Raw genomic sequence first — 14,779 nt, 5'->3', positions numbered from 1 at the left:
TCAATTGCGTAAACTATTCCTGCTGTTCTTGTAACATACTGCTTTCAAAAACATTACCTCCAATTACTATAACACCAAAAGTAATTTTTCAAAATATGCAAAACTGTAGAACAACTATTGGTACTACGCCAGGCAGTACCCTTTTGCTTCAGAAGATATCAAGAATGGCACAATTCTTGTGTTACCACATACTCCAGATGATTTAAAACTGAATCCTATAAGGAGAGCCCCACCATTTGGGACAAGTACCATAGGAAGATATTCTTCGAACAACAAAAGTTAAAAAAAAATATTTCAGTGAGAAATAAATCCATATGACAACCTAATAAGAGCAGAAATAGTTTATAAATTTTTGTCGTTCTCTGAAATTATTCCTAGAATATAATAACCAAGATATTGACAAAAATGGTACGCTACGCCATGGTACTTAATCACTTAACGAGCAGGGTCTAAGTAATTCTATAACCAAGTAATATATATTCTCTCAAAACTCACTTGCTTCTTTTAACTCCTTCTGATTCCTTATTTTCTTCTTCTGCTTCATTAGATAGAAAATAAGGACCCTTTCTTCCCTCGTTCTAAACGACAAATCCATTTGTATAATTCCTATTTTGACTTAGAAAGAGTCTAACCTGATAGTAATCTACATTTTTACTTTCGCCTTATCAGTTATCACGTACTCAAGATTATTTCAAACGATAAATAGAAACCCACGAATTTGGCACTAGTACTATCAGAAGAAATGCTTCGATACACTCTTGTCTTACTCTTTTCTGCAGCTTTGGTTTCAGGTAACCCTCCAACTCTTCTAAATTTGCACTACTAATCTTCTCTTAGGTAAGGTACTACCTCCAAAGCTGCAACGTCTGCATCGAAATGGGAGAATAGTCGGAGGAACTGAGACCACGATCGAAGACAATCCTTGGCAAGTCTCTCTGCAAGCCTTCGGTATGCACTGTTGCGGCGGTTGCATCATAAGTCCAGATACTATCGTCACGGCAGCTCATTGCATCGATGGGTACTCCTATCGACTAGTTTTGTCAAATTTATAATCAATTTTGGCTTCAGGTTGATTTCGCTGTTCTACGAGGTTGTGTCCGGTACTGCCGATCTTTTGGGCAACGGTACTAAGTCCAAAGTCAAAGAGACGATAGTGCACGAGGGCTACGATGGTTTGGGCAACGACGTTGCGCTCATAATCGTAAGTGGTACCGCTGGAGGGACACATTTTTGCGACGATTGTTTCAGCTGAAGGAACCTTTGACGTTGAGTAACACCACTCAAGTGGTACCACTTGTCGATGCAGAACCTGCAGGCGGAGATACCGTGACAGTGACCGGGTGGGGTAACTTGCACGTAAGTACTTCAAGAGAGTTGGCCAAAATAAAAACCAACTCTGCAGGAGAATGATACGATTTCACCAAAGCAGTTGTACACCGTTGATGTGACCATCGTCGACAGAGAAGAATGCAAAGCTGACTTCGCTGATCTTGAAGGCGCTAACGTTGATGACACCATGATATGCGCAGGAGTTCCCGAAGGAGGAAAAGGCTCCTGCGTGGTACTTAACCGTCATATGTTCGTACTTTTGCATTGATGGTATATTTGAAGGGCGACTCTGGAGGTCCCTTGACCAAAGATGGACAACTGGTCGGGATCGTGTCTTGGAGTGTGGGGTGCGGACAGGTTGGTTATCCAGGAGTTTACACCAATATGGTCTCAGTCAGGGAATGGATAAGGAACCAAACTGGAATCTAATTATAGCAATCAGCGTACGAGCAAATAAATAATAAATGCATACATTTTATTGTTAGTGCGTAATACATTCCGCCGCCATTTTATGAATAACAAGATATTTAATAAAAGGAAAAAGAAAAAGTATCTGTGTTTTATAAGGCAAAGTTATCGTAACCTTTGGTGACTCCTTGAAGATATCTCGGTTCCTGTGCTTCTTGTTTCTCGCTTCCAAAATCCTTGGTGAATCAGTACCATTTAAGTACTAATTTTTTTCGCTGAAAAAATCATACACGACGACCTTGGCTTAGCTGTTTTACGTTTAAAAAAAATAACAACAGTAACAGACTGTCTCAGTTGTCGATTGCGTAAACTATTCCTGCTGTTCTTGTAACATACTGCTTTCAAAAACATTACCTTCAATTACTATAACACCAAAAGTAATTTTTGAAAATATGCAAAACTGTAGAAGCACTATTGGTACTACGCCAGGCTTCAGAAGATATCAAGAAGAGCACAATTCTTGTGTTACCACATACTCCAGATAATTTAAAACTGAATCCTATAAGAAGAGCTCCACCATTTGAGACAAGTACAATAGGAAGATATTCTTCGAAAAATAAAAGCTAAAAAAATCATCTTTTAGTGAGAAATCAATCCATATGACAACCTAATAAAAGTAGGAGTAGTTTCTAAATTTTTGTCGTTCTCTGAAATTATTCCTAGAATATAATAACCAAGATATTGACAAAAACGGTACGCTACGCCATGGTACTTAATCACTTAACGAGCATGGTCTAAGTAATTCTATAACCAAGTAATATATATTCTCTCAAAACTCACTTGCTTCTTTTAACTCCTTCTGATTCCTTATTTTCTTCTTCTGCTTCATTGGATAGAAAATAAGAACACTTTCTTCCCTCGTGCCCTCGTTCTAATTCCTATTTTGACTATCATGAAAATACCAGACTTAGAAAGAGTCTAACCTGATAGTAATCTACATTTTTACTTTCGCCTTATCACGTACTCAAGATTATTCCAAACGAGTCCCTATAAATAGAACCCCACGAATTTGGGACTATTACTACCAGAAGAAATGCTTCGATACACTCTTGTCCTACTCTTTTCTGCAGCTTTGGTTTCAGGTAACCCTCCAACTTTTCTAAATTTGCACTACTAATCTTCTCTTAGGTAAGGTACTACCTCCAAAGCTGCAACGTCTGCATCCAAATGGGAGAATAGTTGGAGGAACTGAGACCACGATCGAAGACAACCCTTGGCAAGTCTCTCTGGAAGCCTTCGGTCTGCACAATTGTGGCGGTTCCATCATAAGTCCAGATACTATCGTTACGGCAGCCCATTGCATTGATGGGTACTACCGTCGACTAGTTTTGTCAAATTTATAATCAATTAATCCATTTTGGCTTCAGCTTGATTTCGCTGTTCTACGAGGTTGTGTCCGGTACTGCCGATCTTTTGAGCAACGGTACTCACTCCACAGTCAAACAAGCGATCGTCCACGAGGGCTACGATGGTTTGGGCAACGACGTTGCGCTCATAATCGTAAGTGGTACCGCTGGAGGGACACATTTTTGCAACGATTGTTTCAGCTGAACGAACCTCTGACGTTGAGCGACACCACTCAAGCGGTACCACTCGCCGATGCAGAACCTGCAGCCGGAGACACCGTGACAGTGACCGGGTGGGGTATCTTGAACGTAAGTACTCCCACAGAGTTAACCAAAATTAAAACCAAATCTTCAGGAGGATGATTTGATTTCACCAAATCAGTTGTACACCGTTGATGTGGCCATCGTCGACAGAGAAGAATGCACAGCTGACTACGCTGATGTTGAGGGCGGCGACGTTGATGACACCATGATATGCGCTGGAGTTCCCGAAGGAGGAAAAGACTCCTGCTCGGTACTTAATCGTGATATGTTCGTACTTTTGTATTGATGGTATGTTTGAAGGGCGACTCTGGAGGTCCTTTGACCAAAGATGGACAACTGGTCGGGATCGTGTCTTGGGGTCTGGGATGCGGAGAGGTTGGCTATCCAGGAGTCTACACCAACGTCGCCTCAGTCAGGGAATGGATAAGGGACCAAACTGGAATCTAATTATAGCAATCAGCGTACAAGCAAATAAATAATAAATGCATAAATTTTATTGTTAGTGCGTAATACGAGTACATTCCGCCGCCAATTTATGAATAACAAAATATTTAATAAAGAGAGAAAGACAAAGTATTTGTGTTTTATAAGGCAAAGTCATCGTAACCTTTGGTGACTCCTTGAAGATGTCTCGGTCCCTGTGCTTCTTGTTTCTCGCCTCCAAAATCCTTGGTGAGTCAGTACCATTTAAGTACCTACTAATTTTTCCATTTGTGACAAAATCTAATTGGAGCAGGGTCATCTTGACCTTTTGACTAAAAGGTAATTTATCTTTGTTTGTTAAAAGATAGTGATTTGTCGCACTATCTGTCTACGATCTTATCTTCGTCTAGTATTGAAAGAAAAATCAACAAAACGAAAGGTTTCTTCAGAAAAAACCTATGAGTGATTTGACTTGTGCATGACGTCTTTGAAACGAAATGTTCCGAAATAGGAACGTTATCTTGTAAAATTTGTATCTGCTAGTGTGCAATCACTAAAAAATAACTGGAACTGGCACGAATCGAAGCGATAACACGAGTTTTGTTACGTAATAGTTATCCATTGTCCACCATTAGCAGATACAATAAAGTGAACATAAAACTGCACATTATGTTGGGAATGGCATTGTAATCCAGGATTTAATCAGCCTGGAATATCCAGTCATCCATTATTTGACACGCTGGCTGTGTTCAACATAACCGGAGACATCATTATCCTGTCCCGTGCTCCTCGTTTTCATATTTTTACCTAAATAAAAGTTCCACTGGAGTTTTACAACACAGGACAATAAAACATTTTTATCTATTGGCGCCATTTTATTCATTACACAACCATTTTGTTACTTTGTACAAATACAAGATTTAGTGTGTTTTGTGTTGCATACATCTAGGCAATCCTGCAAACGTAAGATTACATTTGTTTAATTACTCCACAAATCACGACACCCAATAACACCGATTACACTTTCAGCCAACCCTGATTTGAACGGGCGAATTATAGGGGGAACACCTGCACACGTATACAAACTACCCTACCAAGTGTCCCTCCAGAACGAAGAGGGTCACATGTGCGGGGGTTCGATCATCCACAAGTCTTACATCTTGACAGCTGCCCACTGCTTGATAGGGTAAAAAACACCATTAAACCACACCCCAGTTGTAATTCTCTCCTGTCTAGGGAAAAAAAATTGAGTATTAGGGCGGGAAGCGATTTCCACGATAAGGGTGGTACCGTGAGGCAAGTCTGCGCGGTCACAATCCACAACAAATACAACGACGACAAGGAGGACTACGACTACGACATCGCGATTCTAAAGGTAAGTCCCCACGATCTGAGTCACACGTGACTAGTTTTGCAGCTTTGTCAAGACTTGCCCCTTGGTGACAAAATCCTCCCGGTGGCGTTGCCCACATTCAACGAGATAATCAAAGATGGAACTCCAGTCCTGACCAGTGGTTGGGGCTACACTGTAAGACGACCATAAAGCAGCGTCCCCACTGTATAATTTGCGATTTTAGGAGAAAAACGTTCTCTCCCCGCAACTCCTCCAAGTCGCGCTTGTCACAGTCAACCAGACCACCTGCCGGAACAATTACAAAGGTGTTGGGGTAATCACCGGAAGGATGTTTTGTGCTGGTTGCAAGAATAAGTTGTGCGACTCTTGTCAAGGCGATTCTGGAGGACCTTTGTTCGCCAATAGGAAGCTGATGGGGGTGGTGTCGTGGGGGTACGGTTGCGCCATGAAGGATTTCCCAGGGGTGTACACCAAGGTGGCCAAGTTTAGAAAATGGATCAGGAAGGAGATTAAGATATAATTGTGCGAAACAATAACAATAAAGATAAAATCCAATATTGGCGAAAAGTATAGTTTTATTTGGCGGATGTGATTCTACGAAATTTCAAAGATTAGGCAAGATGGACTTATATAGATATGATTGATAGGCGAGGATTTATAAGTGTTTTGGGTTCAGTAGGTACAGTAGGTGCATCAACATTGACTTAGTGATTGTGAGTTGAAGGTGCAATGGCAGGTGCCTCAGTTCTGCTTTTGACAATTCTTTGCGCCACAAGTAAGTATCGATTTTACGAAATCACTACTAAAGTCGTAAGTACCATCGAATTAAATTGGAGATTTATTTGCTTTGCTTTGATTGGTCGTCCTTCGAGTAAGAGTGTGATAATGTGGTGCAATGAGAAACTCGTCGAGTGGATTAAAAATTGGGTCAAATTGAAGAGTCCTCTCCAAAACCAAAATTTCCTTACACTTTGGAAAATTCTGATTTTTTCGATTTTCCTTTGTTAACTTTTTATGACAGGTATTAGACGCTACAGATTGAAGAAAAATACACCGCAGATATTGTTCGTGATTATTTTTTATTGTTATCAGAAATCAGTCTGATAAGATCTCTTAATGAGAATTGATAGGATTATTTGTCAATAACCTACAAAGCGATGACAACAAAAACAGATAATAGGAATTATTAAGTAAGTATGCCGGAATGAATCATTGGTTTCATGTTATACTTAAGTAGACACGTACATAATTTATCTGAGCGGCCATTTTCAGCATTTCTAGGATTCTACAAAAGTGACACGAAATTCTCGAAAGCTTGGCAAAATATTTGTCGAAGTTATGAATGTTTTGGTCCAAAATAAACTCAATTAAAAAATTTTGTACCAGATCTGAATCCAATTGAACTGGTGTGGGGCGCCACATAAATACGAATATTTCACCAAAGCTTTGGCCAATTTTGTCAAGTCTAATTTGCATCTTCCAGGCGCCTACAGTGTTCCCTTCAGACCCAGAATCGTGGGTGGCGAAGACACCACAATCGAGGAGTACCCACACCAAGTCTCGGTCATATACATCGACAGCCACTATTGCGGCGGTAGCATCTTGAACCCCACGCACATTCTGACAGCGGCCCACTGCACTGACCAGTAAGTCTCCACGTAGACCCTCCACATCTATTGTAAAAATGTTCCAGAGTTCCAGCCGAGGACTTGATGGTAAGGGCAGGATCGTCGATGATCGACGAAGGAGGACAAGTTAGACAAGTATTGGTGTATTTCCAACACACTGACTTTGATTCTGACACCTACGACTACGACATCTCCGTCTTGAGATTGAGCCAAAGTCTGGAGTTTGGGTCGGGAGTCAATTCTATTCAACTCCCTGAAAAGGGGGCGGATGTTGGGGCAGATATCTGTGGTACCGCCACCGGCTGGGGCAGACTCTCCGAGAATGGACCTCTACCGATGCAACTTCAGAAAGTCGATTTGCCCACACTGGACCAGCAAATGTGTATCCTGGTTTATGGAAACAAGATAACAGATAGAATGTTCTGTGCAGGATATGTGGCAGGACTAAAGGATACTTGTCAAGTATATTATTTTAAAGGTGGAAGATTCGATGTGTTTTTTGACATGTTTTAGGGAGATTCTGGCGGGCCCTTGATTGATGGTACTCTTCTCTTGGGGATAACTTCTTGGGGAGATGGCTGTGGAGCCGCTAACAGTCCAGGAGTTTACACCAAAGTGTCCTATTTCAAAGACTACATCGATGCCATAATCAACTAATTTATTGTAAAATTTATTGTCAATAAAAATTCTTGCAGAAACTCTCTTTTGATCAGTCTTCCCTGGTACTGACCAATTTTTGGTACTCCAGTACGTAACTCTACATTTTCTTTCAGATTCAGTATTTGGCACGTCGGTCTTCGTCCCCCAGTTGGACAGCCGGATTGTTGGTGGTACCACAGCCACCATCGAGGAGTTCCCGTACCAAGTCTCCGTAATCTACATCGATTCGCACTTTTGTGGTGGTACTTTGATCCACCCTCTCTACGTCTTGACGGCGGCTCATTGCACCGACGGGTAAGTCCCAACCAAAATTAACAAAGTACCACTCACTCAATTCCAGATTCTTGCCTGTATACCTTCTGGTACGAGCTGGTTCTTCGTTCATCGACCAAAACGGACAAATACGTCCAGTGGTTCACATCTACCAACACCCCAACTACGACAGTACCAGTCTAGATTGTGACATTTCGGTACTACAGCTGAAGACTCAATTTCAATTGTCTGCGTCGGTGCAAGTGATACCGTTGCCACAACAAGGTGTTGAAATTTTGGACAATCAACTGGGAGTGGTCACGGGTTGGGGGCGTTTGTCCAAAGATGGGGACCAACCAGTGGAACTGCAACAAGCCAAACTACCCACCATAAGTACTTCTCAATGCGGCACTTTTTATTTTGGGGACATAACCAAGAGAATGTTTTGTGCTGGTTACAGAGAAGGAGGCAAAGATGCTTGTCAGGTAGTACCCGCAGTACCTGCAAAGGAAATTGTTAATATTGTTGATTTAGGGGGACTCTGGAGGTCCTTTCGTCATCGATGGAGTTCTGGCAGGGGTCACCTCTTGGGGAAACGGTTGCGCAGAAAGGAACAACCCTGGAGTCTACACGAAAGTGTCACAGTTCAGAACCTACATAGATAAAATAATTTCGAAGTAATTTAGCAATCAGTGTTTTTGTCAAGATCCACAATAAATAATTACACTCTTTAAATTTTTTCTTTCAAAGTAAATAATTTCATTGTCTTAATTGCGTTTCCCTATTGTTTCCACTATTTGTACTCTCATTCTTGGTTGATAACATTTTGTGCGCAAAAGAACCAATTACGAAACTCCGCTCAAAAAAGATATAAAAAGAGAATTTTTTGACAATCGATTCACATCTCAACATGCTTCCATTGGTACTTCTTGCTCTTGTGGTGGCCGCTAGCGGTAAGTTCCAATTTTTGTGAGTCTTAAAATTAAAACGTGTTGAATTTAGGCGCCCCCAAAGTGCAAAAGCTTGACAGTAGGATCGTTGGAGGGACGACAACGACCATCGAGGAGTTTCCTTACCAAGTGTCTCTCCTCCATTTTGGACATCTCATGTGTGGGGGGATCATAATCAGCAAGAACTTCGTCATAACAGCTGGTCATTGTACCGACGGGTATGTCCAGGACCGTATCAGAGATATTTGCTAATCTACAGGGTCTATGTCAAAAAATAAAATGACATTTATTTTTTGAGCTACAATTTTTTTTAATTGGTTTTAGTCTTCTACGTTGTCAAACAACCCCGTCGGTAAAATTTCGGCACATTTTAAAAATACACCCTGTATATCATATTTTATTAAACGTACACCAATGCGGTTTCCTTGTTTTAAAGCATATTTCCTATAGGTTACTTCGCATTGGCGTACATTTTATAAAACATGATATACAGGGTGTATTTTTAAAATGTGCCAAAATTTTACCTACGAGTTTGTAGAACAACGTAGAAAACTAAAAGTAATTTTAAAAAATTGTAGCTCAAAAAATAAATGTCATTTTATTTTTTGACGTAGAATTTTTTAAATATTTTTTTCGAGTTCTACATGAAGCCAGTAGCTCGTGATTAAAATATCTGTACAACTTTCAATAACACCCTGTATATTGATTGGTAGGATCTGGCCGTTCAGTATGTCGGTCAGGGTCGGCTCCAATACAGTCACTGAAGGGGGCCAAGTAATAGGAGTTGCTGAAGTCCATCAACACCCTCTATTCGACGTTTCAACAATGGACTACGACATTTCCATCTTGCGTCTAGCGCACCCCATAAACTACTCACCCTCGGCGATGCCGATAGGGTTGGTTCCGAGCGACTATCAAATATCCCCAGATGCGAATTTCATCGTGACCGGTTGGGGGACCCTTACCGAAGGGGGCGACCTCCCCTCGCAGTTACAAGTGGTGAAGATTCCCTACTTGAGCAACGAGCAGTGCCAGAAAGCGTACGGCCAAGAGATGACAATAAGCGCGAGAATGTTCTGCGCCGCTGCATCAGGAAAGGATTCGTGCCAGGTATTCATTCATCCCTTAAGTTCTCACCCCTAGCGCGCCGTTTCAGGGCGATTCCGGCGGACCCGTGGTGGCTGACGGGCTCTTAGTGGGCGTCGTGTCTTGGGGGTTCGGATGCGCCCGCCCGGAATACCCCGGAGTCTACTCCAGGATATCCGAGCTGAGAGCTTTCGTCAGGAACGTGACTCGATTCTAACAAAACGAAACCTCTTTCGAATACTTTATTGTAAACAAAATAATCAGTTGCGTGTTACACGAAATACATGCTGTGCATAAATCAATTTGGTTCAGTTCTTTCGTACTGACATCATGTTCAGCGGGTCCTTGTCGTACTTGGCGAAGATCTCGCGCTTGAAGCCGTCGAAGTGTTTCCGGTTCAGATTGTTCTGATGCTCGCGCCAAGGCGGCCGCGTCCTCTTCACCTGCAACCCCCAGTGACAAGTGAACGTCGGCGACAGTACCAAGAACTCGTACCCCGCCACAAACATCTCGTACACCTGAAACAACCAAAATTAAAAAGATAAATTAACCCAAAGTAAAAAAAAAATTAATCTACGTAAACCTTCAAAGAGTACTAAATGGTACTGCAACTTCTCTAGATTTGGTTCCTGTCCGCAGAACTTCAACTGGACTTAATTTAGATGCACCCAAAAAATTCTTACACAACTGTAAAGCTGCTTGCAGCAAAAAATTCTCTCTGAAAGTACCAAAAATTTTCCAAGTAAAGGAACTGCTTTAATAATGGTGGTACTAGAATCTAAGTGCTAAGGAGTTTTAACTGTTTCTCTTTGGTACCTGACTGTTTCTTGTGTAGCCATAACCCACGAATCTCTCGTCGTGCGGTGGTACCGTATCCGGTGCTACGTAGAAGGGTTCGTACAAAAACTCGAAGTTAGTCACTGGATGGCTGATGTGGACTTCCGAAATATCATTTCCGGTACTCTGCCACCTGCAAGTACCAATAGAAGCTTCATCCCAACTGACTCTTAAACTTACTTGGTAAAATTGGTTGCGAACTGGTTGTAAATGAAGACCTTGTGATGAAAGGGTCTCGCTAGGCCCTTGTTCGCCAACCGAATCAGTTCAGTCTTGTTCGGAGGGAAACGTACCCTGTCGTCTAGCTCGTACGTGGGTATGACGTACGCACACAACCCTTTGCACTTGACCTGCTCCAAGAACTTGTCCAACTCCTCCACCATATTCCTGTTGGGGATGATGTCCACGTCCGTCAGAAAAACATACTTACTCTGACAGTTCTTGCGGGCCAAATTTCTCAAATGGTTCTGCGGATAGGGCAACTTCGTCCTCCACTTGCTGACCCCCTTGAGGTACTGCTTGACCAAGTGTTGGAGAGCACCGACCGGATTGGCGCAGCTCATCTGTTCGAGCTTGTCCAAGTCGACGTTGATGTTTTTGGGTCGGTGGTCTTTCGGAAAAGCTAAATGAAAGCTGACTTGTTCCCTTATTTTGGCATTGCACTCCCTCAGGAAGAATATGTATAAGAGGAGGGAGTTGAGTTCTTCGTCGCTGGCGGCGAACGTCGCTAACGAAATAGGCCCGTTCCAGTTCGCGCTTACTTCTATCAAAGACGCGAGCTTGTCGAGGGAGCTTTGCGTGGCCAGACACGTCTTGTGGTGGTCGCTGAGGGCGGCGAAGCGCTCCCCGACTACTATGTTGTCGAAGAGCTTGTAGTTAAGGCGGTTGTCCCAGCGGCCCAGACGCAGGTCCAGCTTGAACATGGGGTCGTTTTTGGCGTTGGCGTGCTTCGGGGGGTCACACTTGGGGGCCTTGGGGGCGAGGCGCACCGCCGGAGCCGGACTCTTCACGCACTCCGGGCTGTACATCAGCTTCAGAGTGAGGAGGACGTTGTAGATGGAGAGGAAGACCACAGCCAAGATGCTTATGTTCCAAAGCCGACATGATCCCTGCAAACAATCAAGTCACACTTGTCTTGAAACGTTTCGACACTCTTACCTCTTCAGAACTCATAGAAACAATAACTAAGCCGAAGCACTTGCTCTAATTAACTAACTGGAAACCAACTGACAAATAACAAACACTGATCGCGTGCATGCCACAACATTATCACATTCTTTTAATTAAATTTGTTATCATCTAATGGCTATTTTTAGGTCACATCGGTCAATCCTCACCTGAATCATTTGTTTGATGCACGCCCTAGCTACAGATGTCAAATCAATCACATTTCTTCTCTTCTGTTGAAAGTGTTTGCAAGAAGGGGCGTCACATTTTTGTGTCGACTGTCGCAGTGTAATTTAATTCACTAAATTCCAATTTAATACTGGGCGATAAATCACGAGCGCGCGACGAAAACAGACTACACTAGCGGTGGTAAACAATCCGTTGATAGCAAAATAAAAGAACTTCATGTAATTACAGTGTAAATGTGTTTTAGGCGCTGGCGTTTCATTTTGCGCGTGCGTCTGCGCTTATATCGATTTGTGCAAATGTCAAACGCCAATCTGAAGCGTGAGCTTCAACTCCCCCAGAACGACCCCCCCAAAAAATCAATTCCGAAAATGACAGCTCTAACCTAAAAGTTCCCGATCATTTCTGAACTAAGTGAGTCACGTGGCTCGATTAGATGAGGACACGTGACGCAAACCACGCCCATTTCGATTGGCGACATCTATGGAAATACCAGAGCGAATTCTTGCATCAGTGTAAGTAGGTCGAGTCTGTAGCAACAGCAAAAGAGTGAATTAAATTGGAGTAAAAGGAATTTAAATTTGAAAGAAGCGGGGCCCAAATGAGACAAGCTCACTTCACACACAATCAAACTTGATTGGATGCGCAGATACAAATTACTCTGCAGCCTTTCGGATGGATTTATTTTAATTCGGAATCGCGGTTTACAATTTGAAAATTCGATTAGAGCGTGGGGAGCTTTACGATCCGGGCACGGGGCTATAATAAATCCGGGAATTAACCTGGACTCGACCGCTCTTACCTACGAACTGTTTCACTTTACGGCCGCGGTTTAAGGGTGGTGCTTGGCGGCGAACGACGCCAGGAGAAGATGTTTGTTTAGAAATTAGGATTTAGTCGGGGTGGAGCAACTTTTAAATTCACTTAGGTGTAGTGAACTTTTAATGAATCGATCCTACAAACCAACACTTTTTTCTAAGCAGTGATAAGCAAAGTGAGGACCGCTGTTATTACATTACCATACACTAATTACTATTGACTCACTGAGCAGGGAATAACTTTTGTAATTAAGAGAAAAGTTTGCTCGGGATTAAAACTTTCACCCCAGAGACAATATATTAAGTGGTGTTGCAGATGAAGAAGTCATAAATGCCTCGAGCACACGTTCGACTCGATTTACGCAATTTCACGACAGAACATTTGTTAAATTAATTTCGATTGTGGGACGTGCGAAAGCTCAAAGCTCGTTCAGACTGCCATCTACGATGGCTCTGGCGAGGCTGCTAGTTGAAGCTTTGGCGAAGAGCTGGCGCCACAGTGATCGACACACCAAGGCCATCTGAATCAAAAAGCTACGCTTATAAGGCCGTTTCAATTTTCGATTTTTCCATATAAACTTTGTTTCTGTGACATTTCGGGCGGCAGAACCTTTTTGCGCTCCATCTACTGATTTCGAACGCAGTCGATTGACACTTTTTCCACTTTTTACTTTGAGGTTAAGTGCTTAAAACGTCAATTAAAACATGAATGCAATAAAATATCCAAGATCCGAGCTTATTTTGGATACATTCTGGACTAGCAAAATACTAATAAATTAGAATTGCAAAAAAACATGAAATCACAACACAAGGTAGGTTAGAACAATTTATAACTTTAATATTTTTCTGCAAAGGATTTTGGGTAATCTTGCATTTTACAGTGGCAAATGTGCGCATGTGCAAACTTCATATACTGACCCCCTGTTGTCAACGGTATAATTTGCTAATTTGCTTTCAAAATATAAATTAGACAGGGCCCAATTTTTATTGAGAAATTACTGCCGCGTTAAAATTAATTGGGATTCAACAATTTGATCTGAAGCAACACATTTTCGCCATATACTAGACATTTCTACGCATGTGCACATTTGCCACCGTAAAATGCAAGATTACCGGATTTTGTTCTGGATTGCACATTTCCTCTTTAATAAATCTGTTTTTTCTTGACAAATATGTATTATCTAAAACTGGTTTCAGCGTTGCAGTTGTTATCAGCTTGCAGTTCTGATTTTTATGTACTAGACAAGATGAAAGTACTGGATTTTCTAGCAAATGAGGGCCCATTATCTCAACCATTTGGTGGCATATACTGCGCAGAAATACTATTTACTAGAATTGATTTGGATGTCATTGGAACAGTTGGAATGATGAAAGACTCTACAGGACTTTGGGGTACAGGAATTTCAACCGGAGTTTCAGTGGGAAAAGCCTAAAAAACAAAAACATTAATAAAATGACAGTAATTATAATTATGACTGTGAAAACTAATACGTAATTAATCGAAAAATGAGAAGAGGAAGCTCATTTTGTTTTCTCATATGTCGTGGTTGACTTCGCTTCTACGTATATTTCATGTAGCAATAAACACCACAAGTCTTTTTTAATTATAGGTACTTACAAAAATAGAAGGACAAGGAACAGCATCTTTACATAAGCGTCGTCTTTTGGGGGTTGTAATGTAATTATAGAGACTTGTTGAAAATGCTGCTCACAAATTTCTGAGTAATCCGTAATTGTTGTAGTCTTTTATATTACAAATACAAATTAAAAGGTTGTGCTTATCATTGTCTCCATAAATTTGCTTACCGCAAAACGTTTCAAAAGCTTCGAACCATTTTCGTCTTTGTTTCATATTGCTGCGAATTTCAAATAAGCGAACATCTTTTGCCCCACAAATGAAACACGCTTTTACCATTTCATGTAAAATAGAAGGGTAATATTTTAAATTGCCGCCAATATTGTAGCTTTGATTCGTTAATCGGCCACCGAGGGCGCGCAATAAGGTTCTGTC

The 14,779-nt window shown here is 41.7% G+C and overlaps 4 protein-coding genes across 12 annotated transcripts; 3 read left to right on the top strand and 1 right to left on the bottom strand.

Moving 5' to 3' along the window:
• Nucleotides 1–652: 652 nt before the first annotated feature.
• LOC138134372 (trypsin delta-like) lies at nucleotides 653–1,879 on the top strand. Of its 3 annotated transcripts, none has more exons than XM_069052593.1 (6): nucleotides 653–791; nucleotides 838–1,018; nucleotides 1,069–1,201; nucleotides 1,249–1,356; nucleotides 1,430–1,561; nucleotides 1,612–1,879. In XM_069052593.1, exons 1-6 carry the CDS (start codon nucleotides 743–745, stop codon nucleotides 1,756–1,758), a joined length of 750 nt encoding a protein of 249 aa, XP_068908694.1. In that variant the 5' UTR covers nucleotides 653–742; the 3' UTR covers nucleotides 1,759–1,879. The 3 variants fall into 3 exon arrangements, with proteins under 3 accessions (XP_068908694.1, XP_068908693.1, XP_068908692.1); XM_069052592.1 differs by having other exon boundaries at nucleotides 1,427–1,561; XM_069052591.1 differs by having other exon boundaries at nucleotides 1,403–1,561.
• An 845-nt stretch (nucleotides 1,880–2,724) lies between these two features.
• LOC138135043 (transmembrane protease serine 9-like) lies at nucleotides 2,725–10,062 on the top strand. The gene is made up of 14 exons (XM_069053678.1): nucleotides 2,725–2,879; nucleotides 2,926–3,106; nucleotides 3,165–3,297; nucleotides 3,345–3,452; nucleotides 3,499–3,657; nucleotides 3,708–3,852; nucleotides 4,860–5,016; nucleotides 5,067–5,205; nucleotides 5,248–5,358; nucleotides 5,408–5,699; nucleotides 8,603–8,677; nucleotides 8,727–8,892; nucleotides 9,388–9,784; nucleotides 9,831–10,062. Exons 1-14 carry the CDS (start codon nucleotides 2,831–2,833, stop codon nucleotides 9,975–9,977), a joined length of 2,259 nt encoding a protein of 752 aa, XP_068909779.1. The 5' UTR covers nucleotides 2,725–2,830; the 3' UTR covers nucleotides 9,978–10,062.
• LOC138134374 (trypsin-1-like) lies at nucleotides 5,800–8,459 on the top strand. Of its 2 annotated transcripts, none has more exons than XM_069052595.1 (4): nucleotides 5,800–5,959; nucleotides 6,668–6,830; nucleotides 6,878–7,274; nucleotides 7,326–7,510. In XM_069052595.1, the coding sequence occupies exons 1-4, from the start codon at nucleotides 5,914–5,916 to the stop codon at nucleotides 7,467–7,469; spliced, it is 750 nt and encodes a 249-aa protein (XP_068908696.1). In that variant the 5' UTR covers nucleotides 5,800–5,913; the 3' UTR covers nucleotides 7,470–7,510. The 2 variants fall into 2 exon arrangements, with proteins under 2 accessions (XP_068908696.1, XP_068908695.1); XM_069052594.1 differs by lacking the exons at nucleotides 6,668–6,830; nucleotides 6,878–7,274; nucleotides 7,326–7,510 and adding exons at nucleotides 7,586–7,766; nucleotides 7,813–8,209; nucleotides 8,259–8,459 and having other exon boundaries at nucleotides 5,804–5,959.
• LOC138134369 (beta-1,4-glucuronyltransferase 1) lies at nucleotides 9,989–12,325 on the bottom strand. Of its 6 annotated transcripts, none has more exons than XR_011160718.1 (6): nucleotides 11,935–12,325; nucleotides 11,756–11,812; nucleotides 10,778–11,706; nucleotides 10,577–10,730; nucleotides 10,344–10,478; nucleotides 10,140–10,278 (listed from the first exon to the last, which is right to left on the bottom strand). XR_011160718.1 is itself a non-coding variant. In XM_069052587.1 (5 exons), exons 2-5 carry the CDS (start codon nucleotides 11,768–11,770, stop codon nucleotides 10,069–10,071), a joined length of 1,308 nt encoding a protein of 435 aa, XP_068908688.1. In that variant the 5' UTR covers nucleotides 11,771–11,823; nucleotides 11,935–12,323; the 3' UTR covers nucleotides 9,989–10,068. The 6 variants fall into 6 exon arrangements, 4 of the variants coding, with proteins under 4 accessions (XP_068908688.1, XP_068908687.1, XP_068908689.1 ...); XR_011160719.1 differs by having other exon boundaries at nucleotides 10,158–10,278; nucleotides 10,338–10,478; XM_069052587.1 differs by lacking the exon at nucleotides 10,344–10,478 and having other exon boundaries at nucleotides 9,989–10,278; nucleotides 11,756–11,823; nucleotides 11,935–12,323.
• Between the last annotated feature and the right edge of the window lie 2,454 nt (nucleotides 12,326–14,779).

Source organism: Tenebrio molitor, chromosome 7 (assembly GCF_963966145.1).
Source record: "Tenebrio molitor chromosome 7, icTenMoli1.1, whole genome shotgun sequence".
NCBI classification, from domain to species: Eukaryota; Metazoa; Arthropoda; class Insecta; order Coleoptera; family Tenebrionidae; genus Tenebrio; species Tenebrio molitor.
This window is presented reverse-complemented; position numbering and strand designations above follow the sequence as displayed.

Bases quoted from the DNA above. Each gene is read 5' to 3' on its own strand.
- LOC138135043 (XM_069053678.1), top strand. From the start codon at position 2,831: ATGCTTCGATACACTCTTGTCCTACTCTTTTCTGCAGCTTTGGTTTCA. The intron at 3,658-3,707 runs GTACTTAATCGT...GTATGTTTGAAG, and splicing joins GAGGAAAAGACTCCTGCTCG to GGCGACTCTGGAGGTCCTTT. The intron at 5,700-8,602 runs TATAATTGTGCG...AGATATAAAAAG, and splicing joins GATCAGGAAGGAGATTAAGA to AGAATTTTTTGACAATCGAT.
- LOC138134372 (XM_069052591.1), top strand. From the start codon at position 743: ATGCTTCGATACACTCTTGTCTTACTCTTTTCTGCAGCTTTGGTTTCA. The intron at 1,202-1,248 runs GTAAGTGGTACC...CGATTGTTTCAG, and splicing joins ACGACGTTGCGCTCATAATC to CTGAAGGAACCTTTGACGTT. The intron at 1,357-1,402 runs GTAAGTACTTCA...CCAACTCTGCAG, and splicing joins CCGGGTGGGGTAACTTGCAC to GAGAATGATACGATTTCACC.
- LOC138134374 (XM_069052594.1), top strand. From the start codon at position 5,914: ATGGCAGGTGCCTCAGTTCTGCTTTTGACAATTCTTTGCGCCACAA. The intron at 7,767-7,812 runs GTAAGTCCCAAC...ACTCAATTCCAG, and splicing joins GCGGCTCATTGCACCGACGG to ATTCTTGCCTGTATACCTTC. The intron at 8,210-8,258 runs GTAGTACCCGCA...TTGTTGATTTAG, and splicing joins GAGGCAAAGATGCTTGTCAG to GGGGACTCTGGAGGTCCTTT.
- LOC138134369 (XM_069052587.1), bottom strand. The intron at 10,731-10,777 runs GTAAGTTTAAGA...TGGTACTTGCAG, and splicing joins TTCGCAACCAATTTTACCAA to GTGGCAGAGTACCGGAAATG. The intron at 10,279-10,576 runs GTACCAAAGAGA...TGGTTGTTTCAG, and splicing joins GCTACACAAGAAACAGTCAG to GTGTACGAGATGTTTGTGGC.